This window comes from Sciurus vulgaris, assembly GCF_902686455.1.
Source record: "Sciurus vulgaris genome assembly, chromosome: 1".
NCBI classification, from domain to species: Eukaryota; Metazoa; Chordata; class Mammalia; order Rodentia; family Sciuridae; genus Sciurus; species Sciurus vulgaris.
Genome location: NC_136461.1, coordinates 35008052 through 35035117, shown reverse-complemented (window position 1 = coordinate 35035117; position 27066 = coordinate 35008052). Strand labels below are relative to the sequence as shown.

Sequence of the window (27066 nt, the reverse complement as noted above, 5' to 3'; positions counted from 1 at the left end):
CTCTGAGTTCAGTCCCTGGTACCCAAAAAAATGAATGAATAAAAAATAGAAGAGTAGGTTGAAATTTGGGCTTTGCCATTTACTAGCTTTTACAACAGTTCTAAAAATGTAATCTGTTGGAATTAAGTTGAACTGAGATCACATACTTGAAACATTATATAGGAGGAGATACCTTAACTACCTGTCTAGAAAGGGGGGCTTCTTTGAAACTGTGGGGATGGGGAGGTTTGGGAATGGGGAGGATAATTGGACCGGCTAGAAAAGAGTCAGCTTAGTCCTTGGGTGAAGGGATTTCTTTGTGGAATTGATTCTCATCTGATTTATTACATTCTCTGGCAGTTTTCATTGCTTGGACTGTGCTCATTATCCCCCTCTACAGCTGTGGATGGGAGTTAGGGAGACTGCTGCCCATGTGTGATTTGGTTGTGCAAAAGTTGTGGTTGCTTCAGAGAGGCATGTTACTAGAAAGAACTTTTCATTTCAGGGAAAAGATGGTTTCCTGACAGAACACCACCTTTCCCGGGTTTTCCCTGGACTGACAAATAGCAGTTAACTTGTGTTATATCCACGTTGGAGTACACCTGTTAAAAAGATACACTTGCATGTCTGAGGCTATGAAATAACCAAAGATGGAGTAAGTCATAAGGGCCTGGTTAGTGTAGAAGGCATCAGTTTGTTTCCCTTTAATAACATAAGCAGGGAAACCAAGATGCAATGTTAGCAATGAGTTGGAACTGACTGACACTTTTTTTCCAAGCCTAGAGCTTCTCCCAAAAGTGGCAAGGTTACCCCACCCACTCTCCTAACCTGCCCGGGCCTGTAATTGCTGCCCAGGGAACTAAGGCTCCTCCCCAAACAAACCTGAAAAAGATCTGAGCTTTCCCTTCTGCCTCTGCCGTGCCCCTGTTCTCTGCCCCTTCTGCAGGACTAGGCTGGTGTCGGGAAGACCGTTCCCTTACATGGCCTCCAACTCTGAGGAGCCAGAGCTCCTGCCCTGTGAGTCCTGTGACATGGTTTTCCGCTCCGGGGCCCTGTTGGCCACCCACACTCAGCGCTTTTGCATTGGCCGCTTGACCCGGGAAGGGACAATTGGAACACAGCCCTCAGTAGCTACGGAATCACCGGGTACCGCGGTAAGGACCGCCTCCGGAGGGGGATGGATATTCCCGAGAGCTGGACCCGCAAAACTCCTCATTTTACATTGTGTTCCCAGGTTGTGTCAGAACTCCAGTGCGGCTCGGTCCAGGAGGCCAACAAATCTGCTCTAAACAGGTTAACAGAGGAGGTAACGCCCCTTCATAGTTTTAGACCATACATGGGGCCGATTATCCCTACAAAGATCGAGGGTCACTGTTACCTCCAGGTGCAGTGGCTGCGGCTGTCCATACAGAAAATGGGACCCTGGATAACAGAGGGCCCCACCTCCGAGGTTGCAGGGACCCCCCGCGAGAGAATGCGGGCGCTGTACAGGACCCGCGCCCGGCGCGTGGCAGAAACGGAAGCGCAGAGCCGAACCCTGGAGCTACGCGGCCAGGGTGAGGAAGAGACGGGGTTTGGGATACGCCCCGCCCCTCGCCGCTGGGTTCGTACGCGTTCCGATTCGGTCCCTTACTCCCTCAGAACTAAACAGGCGCCTCCAAGGTGGGGCTCCGGGCGGAATGTCCCGCTTATTCGGCCTGGAACGGCAACTTCGAGAACTCCGGGCAGTCGCCGGACAGACACGGGAAGCTCTAGAGATGTTGAAAACGCGCGTTCAAGAACTTCAGCCCCAGGCAGGGTGAGACCTCTCGGACCCCGTTCTGGAAGCGCAAGGCGAGGGCGGGGCGGCGGGAAACCCTGTCGGATGCGTGACGTCGTTTCCCGGCGCCAGGACTTGGCCGAACGCCTGGCCGGAAGCTGAGCTGAATTGCCGGGTGCTGCAAGCCAACCCAGGAACCTTAGCTGCGGAGATCGAGTGAGGTCCGCGTTGCTGGACGGGCATGGGGCGGAGTGGTGATCATCCAGGAAAAACTGTCTTATTATCTTTCTGTTCCCCACCCCCCCGCTCCCTAGGGCCGTGCGTGAGGCCTACCTGAGAGCCGGGGGCCGGGACCCTGGTGTTCTGGGCAAGATATGGCAGTTACAAGTGGAGGCGTCAGCACTGGAACTGCAGCGGTCGCGGAACCGCAGGGGTGAACAAGAGGGGTCAACCAGGAGGGCCTCTCCGCAGAGGTGGTCTTAGACCTGGGAGGAGAAAAGGGCGTGAGGGAGGACGTCTTTGGCGTGGGAGCCACCTGAACAAAAGCCCCGAGGTGTAGAAATCCTGGGTGGTCTTTGTGACAGTAGCTAGAATGTGAGCTGAAAGTCAAGACTTGTCCAGAAATCCCTAAACGCTGAAGAACTGCTCAGAGGCGGACCTGGATGGGCCCCAGAGGTCAAAGGTAACAGGTGAGACTTGTTCATCGCAGAAAAAGCAACTGCAGCCTCGGCAGAGCTTCTGGTATTGGACGCAGAAAACCGACGCCTAGAGAATATCCTGGCCTTGCGGATGCAGAGATTCCAGACCCAGACTCTCTTGGGTCAGTGAGCACCCCAACTTCATTCCAGCAGGCCTAACTTAGGAGAAGGAGTGGAGGGGTGATGCATGGGGAGTGAAACCTAAGTTTGTGCCCCCTCAGTACGGGTCATCACATCTCTATTTGTCTCTGTGTGTCCCTGTGGCTTCTCAGCAGTTACTTGCTTCCTCCAACGCAGTGGCACACTAACTCTTCCTCTCTTCCTAGGGCTTGGGGAGTCACAGCTCCTGGCTGGTCCCTGCACACGTCCATGGGGAAAGGGGGATCCCCCTCTCCTCCCTCCACCGGTGGCACCCCCGCTGCCACCACTTCCAAGCTCCACAAACATCCAGTTCTTGGGTGGTGCAGAAAAGGCTGTGAGGACCCAGGGATGCCAGGATGGGGTGAGGGGGAGTTGGGGGATGGCTCTGCTCTGTGTGGTCAGGGGAGCATAGGTAGCTTGCAGATTTTCTGGAGAAGTCAGCTCACTTCCCCGCAGCCACCACTTCCTGGAACCATGACCAAGAACCCGAGTCTGGACCCACACTTCCTTTTGCCCACATCTGATGTGCTGGGCCCTGCACCCTACGACCCTGGGTGAGGCCTGCTCCCTCCTTGGACAGCCCTTTTCACTTGACTAATGAGAACTCTGAGGGCTGTTCAGTAGACTGGGTAGACGGAGGGTGAAAGGCGGGTAGAGATGGGGTAAGAGGAGTTTGGTGTTTGTATATTTTGACTTGTATCCCCTAGGGCTGGCCTGTACATTTTTTATGACTTCCTGCGAGGCCTTGAGGCTTCTTGGATTTGGGTGCAACTACTGACTGGCTTGGCCCGAAATGGACAGAATACAGGAGGGACCACAGCATTGCCCCCAGCCTTTTGCTTGCCCCCACCTCCAGCTCCTGGACCCATGGGAAACTGTGCCATCCTTGCCAGCAGGCAGCCAGTGCCCAGGTCAGCTAAGTGGGGTTTATGACTTTGGTATTCTTTGCCACAATTGAGGTTTGACCATCATTCTAAGTTTTCTCTATGTAGGGGCTATTTGCTCTGAGGGTCAAGTCCTGGAAGTTTTTAGGAAGAGACTTTTAATTGTGGCCTCTTGACACTTTGTTCTTCAGGCTACCCCCGTCGCCATCAGTATCTTTGGTGTGTGAGCTACACACCTGGCAGGGGTTGGCATGGGCTAGAGCACCACAGCCAAAGGCCTGGGCCTCACTGCTGCTATTTGACCGGGATCAGCGTGTGCTAAGTGGCCGTTGGCGCCTCCCACTTCGGGCCCTTCCTATGGACCCCAGCCTCAGCTTTGAGCAGCTGAATGGGATACCCCAGGTCAGTGTGGAGGGTGGGGATAGGATCTACTCCAAGGTACAGATAGAACTCCAAGGTACTGATAGAATACCATTTCATCTCTCTCCAGGCAGGTCAGACTGAGCTCTTTCTGCGACTGGTGAATGCAAGAGATGCTGATGTCCAGACATTGGCAGAGATTAATCCAACAAGTGCCCACGAATACCAGTACCCACCACCGGTGAGGGTCCAGTTACAGCTAGAGCTATATATACAAGTGTACTTGGGTGGTTCATAGCCAACTTTTATTGACCACTATGTGCCAGTCACTGCCAATTACTTTTGGAGCTTAATCCTCACATTTCCATTAGATAATGCAATGTAACCAAAAGAATCAAAGCAAGAATTTACTAAGTTAGCATCAACTTTTAGTTCACAGTAAGTTGACTCTAAGGTAGTTCGACTCCAGAACCTATCCTCTTTACCTATTTTTACAATATTGCTAAAAAACCTTTACTTTCCACAGGCATCCATATCATCTTCACTGGAAACCAGTTCCCTCAGCCTTAAGATTGGCTTTGCTGACCCACCACCTCCTGCAGAAGAGTCCTTTGGCAGAAAGGAAAAAGATGAGGGTTTGGGCTTTGACCCACCCCTACTGGGGAAGCTGGGATGAACATGAGGCTTATTCCCAGACCTGCAGCTTTTACTACTTCATGTTCTTATGTAGTCTAGAAGCAAATGAACTGTGAATTCTAACCAAACCTGTATTATCTTCAGCAAGTAGTTGACCTTTCTGTATCTGTTCTTTCGTTAACAGATTACTGAGTATTAAATGAGTCAGGTATTTACAGTATTGCATGGCACTTAGTATTTGTAAAAAGCCAACTTTAATGCTAAATTTCATACAAATCACAGATTCATCGTTGTTTATTTTAAAGTACTGGGGATTGAACCTGGAGTTGCTCTACCACTGAGCTAAACCCCCAGCCCTTTGGTTTTGCGCTAAATAGCCCAAGCCTGCCTCAAACTTGCAATTCTCCTGCCCTCCAAATAGTCAGGACTATAGACAGGCATGTCTAATTTTCCATCAAGGCTCTAGAGAGCCCCATAAAGAGGAAATTCCTGAATCTTTGAAGACAGATTCCAGGTTAAGCCCCCAGGGCAACAGTTAACAGTTGAGTATAGAGAAAACTTTATATTGGGCCTTGAAGACCTAAACACACAACACAAAAGCATCTCTAAGAGAGAAATTCAGTCAGGCTAAGCCAGATTCTGCCAACCTGAGTTAATGACTAGCACAGAAAAACATTCTCTCTTAAGAAAAACTCATCAGTGGCTCAGGAGGGCTGAAGGATTGCAAGTACAAAGCCAACCTCAGCAATTTAGCTAGGCCCTAAACAACTTACCAAAACCCTATCACAGAATAAAAAGGGCTGGGGATGTAGCTCAGTGGTTAAGTATTCCTGGGATCATACAGCTCCTTCTGCCTTTTGACATTGGGTTGTTAAAAACAGCAGATTCTAACTACTACAGCAAAGTGTGCAGGCACTATTTAGCATTCACATCTAAATGAAGCCTGGTCCAGAACAGGTTATTAAACAAAGGGCTGTCAGCTAACTTTCTCACTCACACAAGCCCTATACCCTGGATAACAGGCTTACATTTTTCAGTGCCCTGGCCATCAGCATTCATGGAATCCCAAAACTAGGATCCTCAAATTGCTGAGCCAGTTTTTAGCTCTTTAGCCCCATATCTCATACTGAAAAGCTCAAGGCAGCTCAGGACCCCATTATAAGATCTTCAAGAAAAATATAAGACCAGGAGTTTATCAGCATTTTTATTTTGAGAAGTCGGCTGCAGGCAGTATAACAATTCCAAGTTTTGATATTTTTCAACCTTTCTATACAGAAAATAACAAAACCCCAAAACCAGCCAGCCTCCCCCACACATACATTTTTCCAACCATAACATGTCCATTATGTCAGTCACAGCCCCTTTTCCAGAGACCGCAGTTCTCTACAGTTAACTACACCATTTTCCTCAGGGATCACTTTTCTCACCCAAGTTTTCTTCAGAGTTCTTTTTCCAGGATAAGATATGGCCCTAGATGGAGGTGAGGTAAACTGAAGACAGGTACCACACTTGTCTTCAGGCCTGACTGACAAAGTCCATCATCCATTTTCAGCACCAAACAGCAAGATCTTCACCAGGTCTTTTTTTTGTAGCCTCCATCCAGGAACAGCACCACAAAGTTTGCAAGAACACTGAGTTCAGTTGAATAACTTCATAAATATAGCACCGATGGAAACAAAGGGCCTATAATCACTTAAATCACCTTCACATCACATAGGAGTTGGCATTAGAAATTCCAACAGATCAATACAGAAGTGGGGAGAAAAGTACCTTTGGCCACTATAATATAAAACCTGGAGTACCCCAAGGCAATATTTAAGAAAAAAGCCACCAAAGCCTCAACCTTTACTTACAATCTTTATTGAAGTTATACAAAAAGAATCCCCAAAAGTGAAAAAATACATTATATACAAAAACACTTTCTCTTGGGAGGAAGGTTCTTCCCTCTCTCAACATGCAGTGCTTTCAACTGTAGCTCCAGCCTCCACTGTCCCCTCCACTGCTGCCCGGCTTTCTGCCTGATTCTCGGCCTGAAAAACAAATGGGGAGCCTGGGCATAAGTGACCCTGGTATAAAACCAATCCATTTTAAACAAAAGCAGGTTTCAGTCAAGAGGAAGTGAACACAGGTTATCTGTAATAAGGCTGACAAAGCCAATAATCATACATTGCATGGAAAAGATCAAGCAGAAATGATCTAATGGTCTAGCTGGCAGGATCAAGGTTGGAAGCATGCACTTGGGAGCACTGGTGTCCCCAAGCCTTGAAAAGAAGATGAAGCAAGAGGCCAATCCCTGCTTAACTGCCCACCTCTTCCTCTTCCTCCATGTTTTCAGAAACTTCACTTCCACTGGGGACAGCATCCCCGCTGCCTCCATTCACCTCTGGCTCCTGTTTGGCTTTCTTTGCATCATCTTTCCGGGGGCTCTCTTCCTCTGGTTTCCTCTGAGGATATAATTGTAAAGACTTCAGAAATGTTCTTAATTTTTTAAAAAATACAATTGCAAAATATTTCCATAACTCCTGTGGTGCAAATTTTGAACACCAGGACTCACAGCTCTGTCTCTTTCCACCTAGCCACAGACACCAGTCTCTATTGTGCAAAATAAATTGGTCTGTCACAACATATTAACTGAGCCTCTCCACTAAAGGAACAGTAGCGTGGACTGGGGTGAGGAACAAAGGTGTAAATATTTGGGAATGGATATAGCTCAGTGGAAGACAACTTGCTTAGCATATGCAAGGCCTTGGTTTTGATCACTAGCACCATACACACAAAAGGAGAGGGAGAAATGTGTACAAATTCCAGTACATGAGCCAGGAAACAAAGCAGGAGTGAAGACACTCCCTCCACCCAGAGGAAAGAACTACTGAACCTACAGGCAGAAGAAGGCAGACAGGAATTTATGTATCTAGTCTCTGATGAATAAGTTCTGACAAAACCTTCTGGCTTCCAAAAATGTACTCATCTGACTAATCCTTAGTCCTTGGGCCATATGGGTTTTCTAACTGAGGTAAACATTCCCATGAAAATTTACCTTCTTTCTGACAAGGTGAGAAATATCAGTCACACAATTTGATGAGGAAGCACCATCTGTGGGTTTTCTACTGGCAATCTGGCAAAAAAAAAAAAAAAAAATGAAGGCTTTATTAGCAATGTACAAACTGAGACAAGCAGTGAGGCCTAATATTAAGTGACAAAAAAATGCCTGAATACCCACCATGGAAACTGAAGAACCTCCACTAGCAGTGAAACCTGAAGTAGAGCTCTCCACCTGTGTGAAAGATGACAAATTCAAGTAGGTTCCCGGAGAGAACACAGGCCACTCAGCCACTGATTAAGACCTGAAATCCTAGTGATAGCCATATAGCAGGCAAGATCTTTCACACACACATATTTGGGGTTAAAAGCCACTTATCCATACAGTGTCACCTCAGAGACAGAAATAGCTTATATTTACTAAGCAATTGCTATTTTTGTGGGACCATCAAAAGTACTTTACATTTAGGAGCTATGACCCCCATTTTTAGAGATAAATCAACAATGGTCACACAAACTTAAGTAGCACAGATGGAATTCCAAAACAGACAGTTCCAACCCGGACGGTCTGGCTCCAGAATATTGGCTAACTACTGTACTGCTTGACAGGAATAAGTAGGTGAGCTCTCACATTCTCTTTGACTACCAACTACCTGGAAACCAAGAAAAGAAGAAAAGTTCCTTGCAAAAGGAACATTGTAATACCATACATGCTATTATGAAAACTTTAAAAAGAAAATGAACTAACCAGAGTAGCTTTCAGAGCCAATTCAGCTACATTCCCACTATGCTGGGACTCTTTTGCATCTTCTATCTTCTCTCTAATTTCAGGTAGTAATTCCTTCAACTCCTCAATTTCTTTCTCATATTCAGTAGATGATCCCTCAGCCTCCTTCATCTGTTCATTTAGTACAGCTACAAAGAATAGGCTAAAGCGATCAGTAAAATTACCATAAAAGATTCTTGTTTTTGTTTTGGTCAGTTGCTGAAAGCAGCTACTATTCACTCACCCATTCTCTTCTCAATGACTTCAATAGATTTGTTGAACTGTGCCATTGCCTCATCATACTGAGAGTTATATCCATAGGCCAAACCCAGCTGGTAGTGAGTTTCTGCAAGAAGACGATCATGGGCTTCTAGATACTGCTCTTGCAGGTTTAGGCAAGCCTGGAACTCCTCCACAGCTTGGATATAGTTCTCTAAGAGAGAAACAGAACAAGAGATGCCCACACATGTATGAAATACTTGCAGATTTCAAACCTGTTCTGCAGGAATGTACTCATTTTACATTTCATTTTTGTTTTTATTATCTACAGAATCCTTAGCTATGTAGAATGACAAAATGGCTTTTTAAAAAACCTGACAGGTGCTGGGCTTGTAGCCCAGTGGAAAAGCATGTGCTCTGCATGTGTGAGGTCCTTGCTTTGATCTGCAGCACCAAAACAAAACAAAATCCTACTTTAGAGATTGCTCAATGTTCTAGGAACATAGGAAACTCAAAGCTACTATCTTTTCAACATTAACCACCTCACTATAATCAATCTGAATTCTAGAGAATCTACTAAAGGAGGAATGGAGGAGTGAGTAAAATGAAAATGTATTACCAGATTCAACACTAACTTCTCCAAGTTTAAGATGTGCCTGTGCAGCATAAAGCTGGGCTTCTTTTGTTTCTTGCCTAAAAGAAGGAAATTTGATTAGAAATCTTAATAATGCTTCCCTAACCCTAATTGCTTTCTATTTATTTTCAACCAAACTCCCAGCCTAAGAAGCAACAAGAGTCTCACCTTTTAAAAATGATCTTTGCTAAGTCCAGCATATCCCAAGCAAGCTCTAGGTTCCCAATCTCCTCTTCTTCATTTTCCTAAAGAGATTATATATCCAAATCATTATTAGGCAGAAGTACAAGACAAACATGTTTCTAGAGTACAAATCTAAATGTATAATTTATTATGACTTGAGAAAATTAAAAACCCTTATTTGCAATTCAAAATTTAGGTTTTTCTCCCCAAAAATTTACAGAATGAGTACCTAATGAAGTCTTCTCCTGAGTCTCCTGATGTCAGTGAAATATAACAGTAATATGTTAGATACTGTCCTAATAGACAAGAAGCCTTAGGAGCCAAAAGATCTGTCCATTGGGGGGTGGGAGGATTGTGAATATTGAGGATTTCACTCAGGGATGTTCTACCACTGAGCTACATCCCACTGGCCCTCAGCCAATTTGCTGAGGCTGGCCTTAAACTTGGAATCCTCTTGCCTTTGCCTCCGGAGTCATTGGGACTCCTGAGTCATTAGGCACCCAACTCAGATCTGTCCATTCTAAGTATGAATAAAGGGTCCTGGTTCCTTACCAGGAGTAGGCTATCGATGATAATCATGCCTACAGGAGTTAACTACATTCCCACAATAAGAGCAGATTACACTATCAAACAAATAACACCTTACCTTATTTTCAAGAATTGATTCGTTTGGTGTTTCTTCTGCCTTGTCGTTTTCTTTATCATCCTCTTCTGAGCCTTCAGTTTCTACAAGCAAGAATTCCTCAGTATTGAGAAAGTAACTAATAGTACCTTCTGACTAGTCAGAGATTCCAGTAAACATCAGTCAACCTACATTTTGAGACAGGTTAGGCTAGAGTCTAATCCAATTAACATCTGATCTGATTCTAAAGTCAGTGATTACAATCTAGTTCAAGTTTAATCTAGACTTAGAATATGTAACCTTATAATGTACAGGTCAGATCTTTGGCAATTAAAAGTCTAAAACATTTTCTTGTAAAAGTTAAGCTAAATCATTCCGAATGAGACTGGTTCAGATACTGTCTCTTATTCATTGGCTAGAAGCTCCAATTTACTCAGTCAAAAGCAGATGGATGCCTCAGTGTCTCTGAGGTCTTTATGTGATTCATTAGACAATACTAGTTAAGCTCAGAAATACAAGTTAAATTATTCCAGCTCATTCAGAACAAAAATATGCAAGAGACTAGCTTTCCCACAATAAAGCTGTGGAGGAAAAAAGCATAGCCCTTACCAACTCTCGCCAATGAGCATGCCACAGACTCCAGCCAGCTCTAGCACGCATTTAAGTGAGCAAACCAGGTATTTTAATCATTTAAATTTGTAGTCACATTAACCCTATTTCCTCTTAATTGAAATACACTAACAAGTCAACTACATAAAGGACAGGCATGAATAGCTCTACATTCTCAGTGATAAGACAACTTAAAATTCAAAATGTTAAGTGATTAGAATGGACTTTCTGTTGGTACAATTCATGATAGGCTTAACCCATCTTTCATCTTAAGTTGTTTTCTTTTTCTTTAAAAGAAACAGTCTCATTATGACGCCCAGGCTGGTTTCAAGCTCCTGGGCTCAGAGATCCTCATAGCATCACCTCTTGAGTACCCAGGATTACACGCCCATTCCAACATGCCCAATTAAGCATTAACACCAGCAAAAGACCTCAAGTATTGTCTCCTAATAACCTATTATGGAAAAGTAAATACAGCAATTAGGCCTTAGAGTCATGAAGTCAGGTTAAAGGAGTTTTGTCTAAAGTAACAGTGCTTCATGATGGAAATAGGCACAGAAAATTCTTATATATTACAAATTATTGGGACAAACTGAAGTCCTCTAATAGCTGCACATTACAACTTGGTTAACAGCAAACCCTATTTTAATCTTGAGGCTCACTTTTTATCTTTCACTACATAATTTAGTGTATCTAAAATATAGTCACCACCACACACCATTAACTGTTTCATGCCCAAGCCTCCACAAGGGTGCAGGTTTACTTCCCTAAGTTTAGAGTACATAGTGGTTTTACTGACTCTACCCATCCTCCAGCAGAATATCCAAGACCACTGAAGTAAAGCTACAAATTTGTTATCATTGACTCAAACAATTAAACTTCATCTTCCCAATTTGCAGAGAAATTAAAATAACATTGTTACTTTTTAAAAATTTTATGTTCCTACTCATACCAGCATGCTATAACATCTAATTTAGCAAAAAATACCTTAATTACTTAGAATTTACAACTATTAAGTAACTCTTGAGAAACCTGCACACAGCTACCTTTATGGAATGGTAGGAGCTAGGTTGTGTTGTTTGGTACTGGAATTGAACTCAGGGGCACTTTGTAACTGTCCCAGTCCTTTTTCTTTTTTTTTTTTTTTTTTTTTTGGTGCTGGGGACTGAACCCAGGGCCTTGTGCTTGCAAGGCAAGCACTCCACCAACTGAGCTATCTCCCCAGCCCTCCTTTTTGTTTTTTGAGACAGGGTCTCACTAAACTGCTGAGGCTGGCCTCAAACTTGCAATCTTCCTAACTTGGACTCCAGAGTCACTGGGATTACAGACTCTGTAATCTGTGCCTGGCTATAAACTAGATTAATGAGAAAATTAATAGTGTAAAATGTTACCCAACCCAGTGATGTATGCCCAAATACTAATGGCAATGCCCTGATATCCTCAGTAGACAAATTTGTTAAAAAACAAATCTTTCAAACTTCTTTGAAAATGGAACATTATTTGTGATATGTATAATGCATCCTTCAAAGAAAGGAAAATGCTATTTTATATAATTTTTCTGACCTTGTAGCATTCTCAAAACATTATGGGCACAGAGTACAAATCAGAAGAATAAAGACAAAAAAGGTGTTAATTCTTGGTTGTTCTAGAGCTCCCACAGAAGTACCCACCACAGGCTGATCAGTAGAATCATCTGAACAAAACCAAGTTTTTTGTTGTTGTTTCTTTGTTTTGTTTTGTTTTGTTTGTGGTACTGGGGATTAAACCCAGGACCTTGTGGTTGCAAGGCAAGTACTCTACCAACTGAGCTATATCCCCAACCCCAAAACCAAGTTTATGACTACAATTTAAACTTTTATTTACATACCAACCACATCTAACATGACAATTAGGAAAGAGACCAATTGTCTTTATCAGGGAGATGAAAACCCCAAGAGGTGGCAAAGTCAAGATATGGTAGGAAATGGGGCTTTCTTTTCTTTTCTGGGGGGAGGTAGGTGGGGAACAGGGATTAAACTCAGGGGCACTCATCCACTGAGTCACATCCCCCAGTCCTATTTTGTATTTTATTTGGAGACGGGGTCTCACTGAGTTGCTTAGCGCCTTGCTGTTGCTAAGGCTGGTTGGCTTTGAACTCCTGTGATCCTCCTGTCTCAGCCTCCTGAGCTACTGGGATTACAGGTGTACACCACCATGCCCCCTTGGGGCTTTAAATTTTTAAGTGAAGAAAAATCCAGTTCAAGATCTGTGGACTAGGGACTGGGGTTGTGGCTCAGAGGTAGAGTGCTTACCTGGCAAGTGTGAGGCACTGGGTTCAATCCCCAGCACCACATAAACAAAATAAAGGTACTGGGTCCAACTACAACTAAAATAAAATATATTTAAAAAAAACTGTGGACTAGTATCCTCACATAAAGAGGAACGAAGCACAGAAAATAGCTGGACCCTAAAGCCAAGCTGAGTATCCAGTCTCCTCTTTAATGACGATAGAGCAAATTACTTAACTTCCTTCTCCCATTTCTTCATTTATAAAATATGGGACTTTACTGTCATTTATAATAGTTATCTGCCAAACAATCACTAAAACACCATCTTGTAACACCAAGGGGAGGTGACGGGGTATGATTCAGTTGTTAAAATACTTGCCTGAGACTTTTGAAGGAATTTTAAAAATAAGTGACCATGATATTTCTGATAAGAGTTAGGGTGAAGAGAAGGGGTAAATGCTGCCTTCCTCAATATGAAATAGTTTGGAAAGAATAGTATATTTAAGGCAGACCTAGTTTTAGATTTAATATTGAGTTACTATCTTGACCATAAACAAGTCATATGACCTTCACTATAACTAGTGTAGTATTCTCTATTATGTTGTAGTGTTTTAGGGTGAAGAGGCGCATGCCTGTCATCTCTCTCAGCTACGCAGGAAGCCGAGGCATGAGGATTCGAAGTTCAAGGCCAGCCTCCACAACTTAGTGAAACTCTGTCCCAAAATTAAGAGTGGGCTAGAGATTTAGATCAATCCCAGGACTAGAAGAAATGAAAACTGAAGATATATAGTATTATTTTAGAATTAGAAAAAAATGAGAGTTATAATAATGTTACTTACAAACCAACTGGATTTTGAACCAACTGTGGGCAAATGCAACATCTCTACTTGTAGATTATCAAAGTCCAACATAAGAGAAGTAGAAAAGCTTTTCAATGTCTGTTCAGTACTATCAAGGACTAGGGATTTACAGCTCAGCGGAAGAGCATATGCCTGGTATATGTGAAGCCCTGATTTGATCCCCAGTACCACCAAGAAAGAAGGGAGGAAGGGAGGGAGGGAAGGAAGGAAGGAAAGAAGGAAGGAAGGAAGGAAAAAGATCAAGACTTGAGAAGTTTTTAAGAATTAAGGAATTCAGTTCTGTACGTTTTCCCTAAAGAATTCCTAAACCTTGAAAGAAGCCAAACAGAGCCCTGGCAATCTACTATAACCCAGCTACTTGGGAGGCTGAGGCACGCAGTTTCAAGTATGAGACCAACCCCAGGCAATTTAGCAAAACTGTCTCAATAAAACTCAAAAAAACGAAAAGGGTTGGGGATCTAGCTCTGTGGTACAGCACTTGCTAACGTGTGAGGTGCTGCATCCTGATCCCCAGTATCAGAAAAAAAATTTTTTTAAAGAGAGAGAGAGAGAAGCCCAATGGTGTTACCATTTAGCCAATTCATTTCTGGTTACTATGCCTGTGCTGGTTGGAGTGCAGAGGCTTGCACATAGGTAGAAGTAGTTTACCAGAGTGATCTCCAAGAATTAAAAGATAGGACTTTGAAATTTTTCAACTTAAAGAGAACTCCCAAAGTAGTCTGGCAATTTTACTGAGTATTAGCAATTAACTGGAATATACCTGTAGTTATTAATACCACTGTTAGATGAACCTTAAATGCAGCAGAATCCTCAAATAATAATACAACTTAAGTCAGACATGCCAATTACTAGAGAGGCATATGTATATTGATGAGATTGAATCACAATTACACTAATAACACTATAGAAAGCATTCATGGGCTGGGGATATGGCTCAGTTGGTAGAGTGTTTGCCTCGCATGCACAAGGCCCTGGGTTCAATCCCCAGCACTGCAAAAAAAAAAAAAAAAAAAAAAAAAAAAAAAAAAACATTCACACTTGATAACATTCTAGGTAACAAAAATTTCAGTTTAGCAGCCAAAGCAAGCATGAAATGAAGGGAGAAAGCAGCAAGAAAGCTAACAGCTAGGTTTTTTTTGTTGTTTCTTTTGGCTGGGAGGGGGACTGTTTTAACAATGTCAATATATCTTTAAACATTTCCAGAGGACTACAGAAGGGACACCAGAATTTTTTTTTAACTCTGGTGGTAGAACATTCAAAGTTAACTGCCCTCATTTAAATGGCACGCCTGCTTAAGTGTACCAAATTCAGTGGATTCTACTGCTGTTCCTGCTTCCAAAAGCAGAGAAAAGAAACCATGTGAACAGTAAATTGTGAACAGTAAATTAAAAAATCCAAAGGCATGCAAAGTGAACATCCATTCAGCATTCTCTGCCAGCCTAGTCCACTATTTCCTTACCTACTCCACCCCCTCATCCACGTTTTCCATTCTTTAATTGGCTAGTATGGTATAAGTTACTGATAGCTAGCCAAATTTCAGAAATCACAGTAAAAGACCTATGTTGCAGTTAGTAAAAGCGTTAGTTTATAAGCCAGCTGAAGATGACTTGCTGCTTTTGATTTAACTCGCTCAACTTATTCCAACCTTCTTAAACTACTCCCATTTTCATTTTAGCCCTTTCCTAATCCAAAGGCAGACGGAAAATCCTGAATGGAAGGCTGACTTTTACCCATTATTATTAGTGAGTCAAATCCAGAATGTACTCCACCCACTGCAGCTCTTGCATATCCCGGTTACCTTCACCCTCTTTCATCTGTTCTTCTCTCTCTTCTGTCTCTTCATTAGCAGCTATCTTAACTTTGTCTTCAGGTGTTTTCTCTGTAGCCCTCTGGGCTACCTTGGTCTCAACCCCATCTCCAGCTGCCTCAGACTCTTCTACAGGCAGCTTAGTATCCTCCTGGCTAGGAACTAGCTCTGTCCTGACCTTCTCCTCTAGATCTGAGCCATCTTTTGTTTCTGTCAATCTTTCTGCAGAAGTCTGTGGTTCAACAGGAGTCTTATCTCCTGCAGCGGCCAGTTCACTGAATGCACCATCTTTAGAGAGAACTGTGGGCTCCTGCCCTGATTTCTCAGAGACCTCTGATCCAGCCCCTGCAGCTGAGACCTCTGCAGCCTCTGTTGTCACCAAGTCTGACTCTTCAGCAGAAGGTACTTGTTGCTCTACCAGTTGTTCTAGGACAGCCTTTCCTGGCTCATTTTCAGAGGTAGCTATCTGCTCTTTTACTTCATTCCCACCCACATCCACTGGCTTGACCATTGGCTCTACAGACTCTGCTTCTACCTGCACTGCAGTGCCCTGCTTTTCTAGAGTCACTATAGGACGCTCTTCTGAAGCTTCTTTTGGCTTCTCCTCTATGCTCACAATTACCTCTCCCTTCTTCTCCTGATCTCCTTTTTCTCTGCACTCTTCTTTCTGGACTTCAGTTCCAGAAACTGATTTTCCTTCCTCAGCACCTGATGCTTCCTGTTCTGGCTCCTCAGAAGTGACCTCAGGTTCCTTCAGTCCTTCAGGTGCTGCTGCTTCTTTTGCCTCTTCAAAAGTTTCAGTTAACTGATTTGGAGTCAATTCAACTTTTTCCTGTAACTTCTCTGCTGGCTCACTTATATCCATATCTTCTCTTTCACCCTTCTCCATTTCATTCTCCTGTTGTTTACCAGTTTCAGGCTTTGCCAAAGACTTGCTTTCTGTTTTTTTGGCTTCTTTTTCTCCCATGGCGTCATAAACCTGTTCTCTCAACTCTTCCCTTGCTTCCTCTACATGGTTAAAGAACATTAAGCATAAACATGTCTTCGAGTTTAATGATAAAAGCATAAATGGAAACTAAAAACACATTCCCTTAAACCCTCAAATGGCCTAAGATTTAGCAGATGGCCTAAAAATTATCTGCCCCTTTGAGAAAAGCAAAGGAAAGAGTCTCAGCTAGCAGAGGAACTTACTGCAAAAGAAACCAAAGCACCTTAAACTGGATACTCTATTGTTTTGCTGTGAGCATTCTGATTACCAGTTAGGTAAGAAATGCCAAGCTTTTCATTCTATTTTAAACAATATAAACATCTACCTGATTTGTAAAATGCTAGTAGCCAAACTTAGCTGAAAAATATTTAATTTTTCTTAAACACAGAAATGTAAAAGGGCTTCAAAAGTATTACTATTAATTGAAATTCACAAACCATTTTTAAAAATATATACATTTAATGTCTTAATATTTAAAACACCTATTTAAAGGATCATAAATTAAGTTATCCTCTCACAAAAGCCCACTGTCACTTTCAGTAATGCGCTACACCCACTGCAATCTCTACTAGATGCAGGTATCATCCCAAGCATCTTAGGAGAGACCAGTCAGGGCAGGGACAGCCCTATTTCCATCACTTGTATATAAGATACAAAACGTCGCATCTCTTGAATGTCACATGAAACTCCACATACCATCTATGTTATCATTATTTTCTACCAGAGATTCATCTTCTGTTTTTTCTCCTTCTTCCTCCTCCACATGCACACCTTCCAAGGCATTTCCCAACACACCATTCTCCATTCTAGGAGAAGAGGAGAAAGCACCAAAGGTTTAATAACAGTTACAACTTAACAGTGTAGCCTACATTACGAAAGCAACAGAAGAGTAAGCAAGCACAAGGAATATAACACTACATATTCATGGAAGAAAAGCAAACATCAAAACTTCTAATATAAATTAAAGCTGTAAGAATGCTGAAGGAGGGCTGGGGTTGTGGCTCAGTGATAGAGCACTTGCCTAGCATGTGTGAGGCACTGGGTTCAATTCTCAGCACCACATATAAATAAATGAATAAATAAAAAAAGGTCCATTGCCAAATAAAATTTTTTTAAAAAATCTTAAAACAAAAAAATTTTAAAAAAGAATGCTGAAGGAAATAAGCACACTGCTCATCCTGCCAACCTGAAAAGCATTAATGACTCTTGTCAAAAGAATAAGACTAGGGCTGGGGAGATAGCTCAGTTGGTAGAGGGCTTGCCTCGTAAGCATAAGGCCCTGGGTTCAATTCCTAGTACCACTAAAAAAAAAAAGAATAAGGCTTATGGGCTGGGTATAGCTCAGTTCATAGAGTGCTTGCCTGTCAAGCATAAGGCCCTGGGTTCAATCCCCAGCACCACAAAAAATAATAATAATAAGACTTGTATTCATTCTTTTTTTTTTTATTCATTCTTTTACAACAGAGCCATAGTTCCCAAACTTCCATATACTCCCACCTTCTCTAGATAACCATTAACATTCTGCCAAAAGTTTCACAGCAAATCAGAGTGCTCTAATTATTGTAAGATCAACAAACTTACCAGAACTGAAATTTAAAAAATGAAGCATCATTTGCTAGTTTATATAACCTCAATATACTTTATTCTAGCTAATAAATTCTGGTGAATAATATTCAAGAACTTTCCAACAGAAAGATTACTTGGGATTATTATTTACTAGATATTCTCACATGCTACTTATTTCAAACTCCAATCAGTCCTTGTTCAGTGACTGTTTGAGCTAGCTCAGTGCTTAAGGATTCATTTTTCTATACTGAACTTCGATGAATTATTACACATTCACTAATAAAAAGATCTTTGCTTCTAATAATCACAAGTCAAACTTCAATAATTTTATTCTTTAAATCAAGTACCAGTTATAATTTTCATCAATATTCCAAGTTCTTTTATAACCCGTTTTTCATGTAAAATCACAAATCTAGTAAACAATCTTAACAAACAAGGAAACTTCCATTTTTAAATAGACCAGAGTTATGTAACACATTCCACTTATAAGCTGAGGTTTAAAAAACGTACCTTGCTAATTCCAATAGTGATTTTCCATAGAAAAAGAAGGCTTCTCCACACTCGTTAGCAGTTTCTCCATACTTCTTACCTCTACCAAAAATAGAGAGCCAAAATCTGAACTTATTAACAATGCGAGCAGTTAATGTTACATCTATATATAATGTATATTCTAAGTGATATCAATTTGCTGTAGTTAGTAAATAAAAACAGCCAAATTACATTAATAGGTTTTCTTCCTGTCACAAGATAATGAATCAGAAGAGTTAATATGACCTTGGGGAGCTGAAGAAATAGTTCCCGTGGGAGAGCACTCGCCTAGCATGCGCAAGGGCCACGGTTCAAACCCCCAGCCCCTGGGGCAGGGGGGATATGACTGGGACCTAGATGATGAGAGAAGACCATGGAAAGGCATCATGGTATAAAGAACTTGATCTCTGGAGTGAGAATGCCTGAGTTCAAAGCTTACCTCTAACCATTAACTAGCTGTACAATCTTAGACAAATTACTCATTTTCAGTGCCTTAGTTTTGAGAAAGATGAGACTGTAAAATAGGAATGTACTTAACTATTCAAAGACCTACTGTAAGCACTAAATAGAATTAATGCACATAAAAACGTTTAAAATAATGCTTAGAAATATACAGCACTGTATTTAAGGTTTAGCTAAGAATATCTAGACAAGAAAGAAGTAAGGAAGAAATCACGCAAGTGTACTGGGCGAGGTGGCCCACACCTGCAATCCCAGCAGCTCCGAGAGGCTGAGGCACTAAGTAACTCAGTGAGACACTGTCTCTAAATAAAATACAAAAAGAGCTGAAGGGGCTAGGGAGATAGCTCAGCTGGTAGAGTGCTTGCCTCCCAAGCACAAGGCCCTGAGTTCGATCCCCAGTACCACCAAAAAAAAAAAAAAAAAAAAAAAAAAAAAAGGCTGAAAATGTGGCTTAGTGGTTAAGTACCCCAGAGTTCAGTTCCTGGAATAAAAAAAAAGCATACACAAGTATGCTGAATGGGAAGAAAGAGATATTTCTATTCAAGGCAAGATCATCTTTTCATAGATCTCTCTAGGAATCTAGGACAAATGAACTTAATCTTAAAAACCCACACATTTTTAACATAAAAACATCTAAATGCTTATCAGAAAAAAGGTGGGTTCCACCCTAGTGCACCACTAAATACCAGAACCTTAATTTGTTAATACCAGGTAGAGATGACCGAAGAAGTCAGAGGTCAGGGACCAGACAAGAGATTACTGTGAACCTCCAGGAATAATACTCTGTTCTGGATGTTGGGAGGAACTGGGCTAGGGAAAAAGTGAGTTTCAAATCTGAAACCTGGGCATGGTAGCACACTGCCTGTTAATTCAGCAGCTCAGGAAGCTTAAACAGGAGGATCAAGAGTTCAAAGTCAGCCTAAGCAATTTAGCAAGGCCCTAAGCAACTCAGCTAAACCCTTTCTCTAAATAAAATCCAAAAGAGGGATAGGGATGTGGTCAGTGGTTCAGTGTCCCTGGGTTCAAGCCCTGGTATCAAAAAAAAAAAAAAAAAAAAGAAACCCATAAATGTTTCTTAACTCTCCACATTTTTTCTTTGTAGAGTTTGTTTTGTTTTTCTGGTGCTAGGGACTGAATCTGGGGCCTTACAAATGCTAGGCAAGCCACTGAGTCACATCACCAGCCCCATAACTATTTCTTTTATGAGGAAGATTTCTTCACAAAAACTGAATGAAATGTAACCAACTAATTAGGAAACATGACTGACCTTCGCTTACTATTGATAATACTGTATTAGAGGAAACCAGTTCAAACCAAGTTGTAGGGTAAAGGGTGTTACTTAAAGATTGAACTTACTCAAGGACTGGGGATGTAGTTCAGTGGTAAAGCACTACTGGTTTCAATCTTCAATATCGAAAATAAATAAATATGCATATACGGAAAAAAAAATGTTGGGCCAGGGTTTTAGCTCAGTGGTGGAGCACTTGCCTAATATGCCTGAGGTACTGGGTTCGATTCACAGCACCACATATAAATAAATAAAATAAAGGTCCACTGACAACCTAAAAAAAATACTAAAAAATCTTTGGGAAAGGAGTACTTCCCTAATGTGCAAGCCCTTGGTTTGATCCATAGCACCATTTAAAATAGTAATAATTGGGTAAAGTCCTGAACAAGCCAGAACAAGTTGGTCCCCCTAATTAATCATGACTGGAATACAATTTACCTTATAAGAAAACTCAAAGGCTGAAAATAGGGCTATGGATGTAGCTCAGTGGGAGATGACTTGTCTAGTATGCAGAAGGCAGAGTTCAATTCCCAGCACTGCCAAAAAAAAAAAAAAAAATCAAAGGCTGAAATTCCTCAGTAATATTTGGTTTTATACTTACAGGAATAAACTCCCACAGGAAAAACAATCAGTTGTTTTTTTTTTTTTTTTGCAAAGCTGAGAATTGAACTAGAGCCTCCTGTATATTAGGGAAGCACTCTATCACTGAGCTACAAACCAGCCCTTGCTCTTCATTCTTTATCCCCATAAAAACGACTCCTTTTTTTTTCCTGTGATGGTGCCACTGGGGAATCAAACTCAGGGCCTTGTGCTAAAACAACTTTAAGGATTATTCGGAACATAACATTACATATAGTAAAACACAGCATACTTACAAAAGACTAGCTGCTTCTTGGAAGGCATTGACAGCTGCTGGAATATCTCCCATCACCAGATGTTTCTGTCCTAATCCCAATAGTTTTTTAGCTTCACTATCCACATCCAGGCTGCAAGAAAAAGATTTTAGTGTCAAATACTCTTCAAATCAACATTTGTTGAACACTTGCTACACTTAAACCATAAGTATTTTTTTTTTCATTTTGATCCTGTAGTAAGATCTAGCTAACTCACATTTATCACTCCAAAACCAAAAGAAACCTTTCCAAATTCTGAGGTTTCGACAGAATATTTTAAAGGTTTAGCTACTCACAAAGCATACCCTGCATGTTACTATATATTTATTAATTAACTGACAAAGAATCAAAGGAACCATTAATTCGTACAAGTTGTACTAGCTTAAAAAAAATTAAAATAAAAAAGGCTTTGGTAAATAGGACAAGAGGCAGTGAGATTGGTATAAAGAAAGGCAAACAGGTCAAATAAAACAGAAAATAAAAACATATACTATACATATACATACATATACAATACATATACTGCCAATTTAAAATTCTGACCAAGGTGCCAGGCAATTCAATAGAGAATAATCCTTTAAACCAATGGTACTAGAAAGACTATCCACATGCAAAACAGTGAACCTCAATTCTTATCTCACACCCTAATAAAAAAATTAACTTGAAAATTAAATTTAACATGTTAAAACCTTGTAACTTAAATATACATGAATTTGGGTTTGGCTAAGACTTCTTAACCATGAGAGAAAAGCACAAACTATTTTTTTTAAATCAATAAATTAGACCATTAAAGTGAAAAACTTGCTTGTTAAAACACACTTAACATGTGCTGGGCACAGGGATACATGCCTGTAATCCCACCGGCTTGGGAGGCTGGGGATGTGGCTTAGTGGTCAAGTGCCCTTGAGTTCAATCCCTGGTACGGCTCCCTCCACCCCCCCCCAAAAAAAATATGTTAAGCATGAGTGAGGACAAGAGCAAAAACTAAGTGACTTCCAATTCTTTTTTGTTGTTGTTGTTGTTTTGTGTGGTACTAGGATTGAACCCAAGAACACTTTACCACCAAGCTATATGCCCAGCCCTTTATTTTTTTTATTCAAGACTCACTAAACTGCTAAGGCTAGTCTCAAATTTGTGGTACTCCTGCCTCAGCCTCCTCAGTAGCTGGAATTACAGGTATAATCCACTGTGCCTAGACAATTCTAATATTTTAATCAAATGCAAAGATTCTGAAGATGATATTGTCAAGACTCTTTACAATACCAAGTATCTAAATGTTCAGTCTTGTTACCTATTAAAAATAATACAGCTGGGACTGGGGATATAGCTCAGTGGTAGAGCACTTGCATGAAGTCCTAGGTTCAATATTTATATTTTTTCTGGTACCAGGAATTGAACCCCAGTGGTTCTTTACCACCAGCTACATCCCCAGTCCTCTTTATTTTCAAACAGGGTCTCACTAAGTTGTATAGGGCCTCTTTAAATTGCTAAGGCTGGCCTCCAACTTGTGATCCTCCTGCCTCAGCTTCCTCAGTTGCTGGGATTACAGGTACGTGCCACCACTCAGTCCTGAGGTTCAATCCTCAGCATGGTAAAATAAAATAAAACTAGCTTTCCTCAGGTTATGCAGCTTATTTTATGTTCCAGATATGAATCTAATTGTATGTAAATAATCTTACCTCTCCACTTTATCTGCAGAGGTAGAAGGAGCTGGAGCATCTTCAATTCTACAATGAAAAATAAAGGGGGAAAAAAATTAAAATGGAGACTATTTTAAGCCTAGATATTTAGGAAAACGCAAAGGATTAAATAGTTGTCATGTGCTGGATGTGTCAGTGCCCACCCGTAATCCCAATGACTAGGGAGGCTGGGGCAGGAGGATCACAGACTGGGCAATTTAACATGACCCTGTCTTGAAATAAAAAATAAAAAGGGCTAAAGATGCAGCTTAGTGGCAAAATACCCATGGATCCCATTCCCAGTACTGCTAAAGTTATTTATTAAAGACCCAAAAAGAACCAATATTGGGCTGAGGATATAGCTCAGTTGGTAGAGTGCTTGCCTTGCATGCACGAGGTCCTATATTCAATCCTCAGCACCAAAAAAAAAAAAGGACCAAGTGTTACTGATTTAATTATACTGTCAAATTGAATCTCTGCCATTCAATACATAGGGGTTAAAAATAAGCAGCAACTTTCACAGCTGGAGTACAGTTTATCTGCCCAGAGTCCTAGAATGACTTTGGTTCCTTATCTGAAAACTCTGCCATCCCCAACCCAAGCCTCAGGCAGGCTAGGCAAATGCTCTACCACTGAGCTACATTCTCAGTCTTTTACTAAAGGGTTATTCTAACCAAATGGCCTAGCACAGAGCTTCTCAAACAACTGTTGAGGGACTAAGTTTTTTAAGGAAATGGAGTTTTGTAAAACACAGTAGAAATGTCAGGGTAATGTCAAAGTGCTTTGTATTTCTGAATATATTCCAATGGTTTGTACTTATCTCTGTATACCATTAGTAGTTCAAAAACAAACACTAGACCCAAGTTTGTGTAGCAAAAATACATTATTAAAGCTGCACATTCGTACAATACTAACTTTCACAGTTATTCATGACAGGAGTAAGAGACTGTATCTTCCCTTCCATTTCAATTAATTTAAAACATGGCTGAAATACATGGATTATCAGTTTTCAGACTAGACAATGATCTAAGGAGAACAAGATGAGCCTTATGAGTGCCTGCCTGGAAGAGTTTCAGCTAGAACACAGAAGAAACTCAAACAATCTAATAGATGCACCCAACTGAGGAGACAATTTGGGGCAGCCCCAAGGTAGCTAGAATTAAAAAGTCAGCTGCAGAAATCTGCAGAGTTCCTTCAGGCCTAGGTCAGGTGCTAATCAGCTTAATGTATAACAAAACTACACAGGGGGGTGGTAGTAGGACTCAGTGGTAGATAATCTGCATAGTATGCAAAAGCCTCCCAGTAAAACAAGCCTCAAAAGGATTGAACTAGCCAGGCATAATAAGAGTATGCCTGTAACCCCAGTGATTGGCTGAGGCAGGAGGCTTCCAAGTTGGGAAATCAGGCTTGGTAACTCAGTAAACAACTCAGCAACTTTGCAAGACCCCATCTCAAACTAAAAAAATAAAATAAAATAAAATAAAATAAAACAAGCTGAAAACCAGGCGTGGGGGACCTATAAACCCAGCAGCTTAGGAGGCTGAGGCAGGAGAATCACAAGGTAGAAAGCAACCTCAGCAACTTAGGGAGGACCTAAGCAACTCAGTGAAACCCTGACTCTAAATAAAATACAAACAAGGGCTGGGAATGTGGCTCAGAGTTAAACGCCCCTGGATTCACTCCCCAGTACAAAAAAAAAAAAAAAAGTTTGCAGGTGTAGCTCAGTGGTAAAGCACCCCTGGGCTAAATGCACAGGACCAAAAATAAAATAAAATAAAAATTTTTGAACTATTTCCAAAGAACTGCATCTCGGAATGTAACCAAAATACACATCTTGGTTTGTTTGAGGCATAAACTAAGATGTTCCAACAATAGGATCCATAGGTAACACAGTAGAAGAAATGTCAGGAGTTTAGAAAATACAGAGTAAGATTGATCTTAAAAATAAAGACTGGTTTTGGAGAGAAAATAGAGGATGTGAAAGATCATTTCCATAAAGAGGTAGAGATTATAAAAAGGAATCAAGCAGAACTCCTCAAAATGAAGGCAACATAAACCCAAATTAAAAATTCAAGGAATCAATTCAGAATTTGAGACACTATACAACAAATAGTCATAGCCTCTTCAAAAGGTCAATGTTGGGGGATCCAAGATGGCGGTCTAGAGGGAGGCTGCGTTCCTTGTCGCTCCGCATCGCCAGATTCAAGCAGAGGATATCTGTTTCTCGGTGAGGCAGTTTTTGCTTCTTATCGATCCCCTGCTCTTTACCCCATTTGTCTGCTGTGATGACCTGCAGTCTGCCAGCATATCGACGCCGTTTTTGAGAGCAGATTGCTCACTGTCAGGCGTCTATCATCCGCCATTTGCCTGCCTCTCGCCTGTCCATCGCCTGCCTTACCCCTATCCATCACCCAACGCTTGAGGTTCACCTCCCGATCGTCTGACAGCTGCCAGCAGACTGACCACAGACCTCCAGTGGAGAACCAGCTGCCTGCTGCTGCCTGGAAGTTCACTGTCACAGTACCTGCAGGTTTGATTACACGTGGCTGCCGCCATTTTGAGACACCAGCCAGGCCTCTTAGGACCCCTGGCCGGACTGACCGAGTCCCGTCTCCAGGATCCCTCAGCCCTACCAATCACTCCCTACCACTGGGGCCCTCACATCAACTGACTGCTCCCTGTCGCCAGGACCCCCAGACCAACTGACTGCGCCCTATCACCGGGACCCAAGACCGACTGATTACACATCGGACCTCTAAGACCCCTGCCGGACCAACTGCATCCTGTCTACAGGACCTCCAGCTGACCATGTCCACCCCTGAGCTGCAGCTCCCCATATGTCAACACATTTGGAAGCCAGAGCAGCCATCTTGGATAATCCTGGAAGCTCATTCTCAGGTATCTCTCATACATCGGGCTACTGAACACTGGGAGGTTTCATTACAATATGACTATTATACAGTAGATTTTCTTTTTTCTCCATTTAAAAAAAAAAAAACTTAAGTTTTTATTTCTTTACGTTTCTTCTTTCTTTTCCTTCTGTTTACCTGTTCCCTCAGAGTCGCTTTCTCCCTTATTTACATGATGTTATTGTCCCCATAGGGGCTATTTGGTCTAGGATTGCATAGTGTCTGGTTTGGACACTGCTAATATTGATCTCCCCTTAAAGAAAGGGTTTTGGAAACCTATAGGGCCACTATAAGCCTATAGGGGGAAATCTGCAATACCCCAGATCTGCACTGCTAGAGGGGAAGATACATGAACGACATGAAAAAACAAGGGAAGAAAATGATCCAAACAAATCTAGATTCTATAGTAATAGAATCCAATGACAGTATGTTAGAAGAAATGTCAGAAAAGGACTTCAGATTATACATGATTAAGATGATTCACAAAGCAAAGGATGAGATAAGAGAGCAAATGCAGGCAATGAATGATAATACCAATAAGCTGAAAGAGCACCTGCAGGAAGCAAAAGATCATTTCAAAAAAGCGATAGAGATTCTCAGAAGAACCCAAACGGAAATCCTTGAAATGAAGGAGACAATAAACCAAATCAAAAACTCGATGGAAAGCATCAGCAACAGACTAGAGACCACTTGGAAGACAGAACCTCAGACAATGAAGACAAATTTTAATCTTGAAAATAAAGTCGCCCAAACAGAGAAGATGGTAAGAAATCATGAACAGAATCTCCAAGAACTATGGGACATCATGAAAAGACCAAATTTAAGAATTATTGGGATTGAGGAAGGCACAGAGATACAAACCAAAGGAATGAACAACCTATTCAATGAAATATCAGAAAATTTCCCAAACCTGAAGAATGAAATGGAAAATCAAATACAAGAGGCTTACAGAACACCAAATGCACAAAATCACAACAGATCCACACCAAGGCACATTATAATGAAAATGCCTAACATTCAAAATAAAGATAGGATTTTGAAGGCTGCGAGAGAAAAGCATCAGATTACATATGGGGGGGGACCAATACAGATAGCAGCAGACTTCTCAACCCAGACTCTAAAAGCTAGAAGGGCCTGGACCAACATATTTCAAGCTCTGAAAGAACATGGTTGCCTACCAAGAATCCTATACCCAGCAAAACTAACCTTCAGATTTGAAGATGAAATAAAATCCTTCCATGATAAACTAAAGTTAAAAGAATTTACAAATAGAAAGCCTGCACTACAGAA

General features: G+C 41.5%; 2 protein-coding genes across 2 annotated transcripts in view; one reads left to right on the top strand and one right to left on the bottom strand.

Annotated features, from left to right (window-relative positions):
• Nucleotides 1-243: 243 nt before the first annotated feature.
• CCDC17 (coiled-coil domain containing 17) lies at nucleotides 244-5439 on the top strand. Its single transcript, XM_079151012.1, has 13 exons — nucleotides 244-1133; nucleotides 1214-1285; nucleotides 1364-1535; nucleotides 1621-1777; nucleotides 1871-1954; nucleotides 2053-2171; nucleotides 2448-2558; nucleotides 2763-2938; nucleotides 3034-3131; nucleotides 3285-3488; nucleotides 3653-3863; nucleotides 3952-4062; nucleotides 4348-5439. Exons 1-13 carry the CDS (start codon nucleotides 960-962, stop codon nucleotides 4495-4497), a joined length of 1839 nt encoding a protein of 612 aa, XP_079007138.1. The 5' UTR covers nucleotides 244-959; the 3' UTR covers nucleotides 4498-5439.
• Nucleotides 5440-6297: 858 nt separating this feature from the next.
• The window catches only part of NASP (nuclear autoantigenic sperm protein), a 31603-nt gene continuing 10834 nt past the window's right edge, over nucleotides 6298-27066 (bottom strand). The window contains exons 3-17 of the mRNA XM_079126944.1: nucleotides 22868-22915; nucleotides 21171-21281; nucleotides 18528-18608; nucleotides 17148-17257; nucleotides 15455-16471; nucleotides 9862-10024; nucleotides 9710-9779; nucleotides 9284-9360; nucleotides 9101-9174; nucleotides 8507-8695; nucleotides 8245-8411; nucleotides 7678-7731; nucleotides 7495-7572; nucleotides 6767-6901; nucleotides 6298-6487 (exon numbers count right to left, since the gene is read on the bottom strand). Coding sequence (XP_078983070.1) covers nucleotides 6407-6487; nucleotides 6767-6901; nucleotides 7495-7572; nucleotides 7678-7731; nucleotides 8245-8411; nucleotides 8507-8695; nucleotides 9101-9174; nucleotides 9284-9360; nucleotides 9710-9779; nucleotides 9862-10024; nucleotides 15455-16471; nucleotides 17148-17257; nucleotides 18528-18608; nucleotides 21171-21281; nucleotides 22868-22915 — 2455 coding nt within the window. The 3' untranslated portion in view covers nucleotides 6298-6406. The remainder of the gene's footprint in view (nucleotides 6488-6766; nucleotides 6902-7494; nucleotides 7573-7677; nucleotides 7732-8244; nucleotides 8412-8506; nucleotides 8696-9100; nucleotides 9175-9283; nucleotides 9361-9709; nucleotides 9780-9861; nucleotides 10025-15454; nucleotides 16472-17147; nucleotides 17258-18527; nucleotides 18609-21170; nucleotides 21282-22867; nucleotides 22916-27066) is intronic.

Excerpts from the sequence above, each read along its gene's own strand:
- CCDC17 (XM_079151012.1), top strand. The coding sequence starts at position 960 with ATGGCCTCCAACTCTGAGGAGCCAGAGCTCCTGCCCTGTGAGTCCTGT. Across the intron at positions 1,778-1,870 it reads GAACTTCAGCCCCAGGCAGG|GACTTGGCCGAACGCCTGGC; the intron begins GTGAGACCTCTC and ends TCCCGGCGCCAG. Across the intron at positions 3,132-3,284 it reads CCTGCACCCTACGACCCTGG|GGCTGGCCTGTACATTTTTT; the intron begins GTGAGGCCTGCT and ends TGTATCCCCTAG.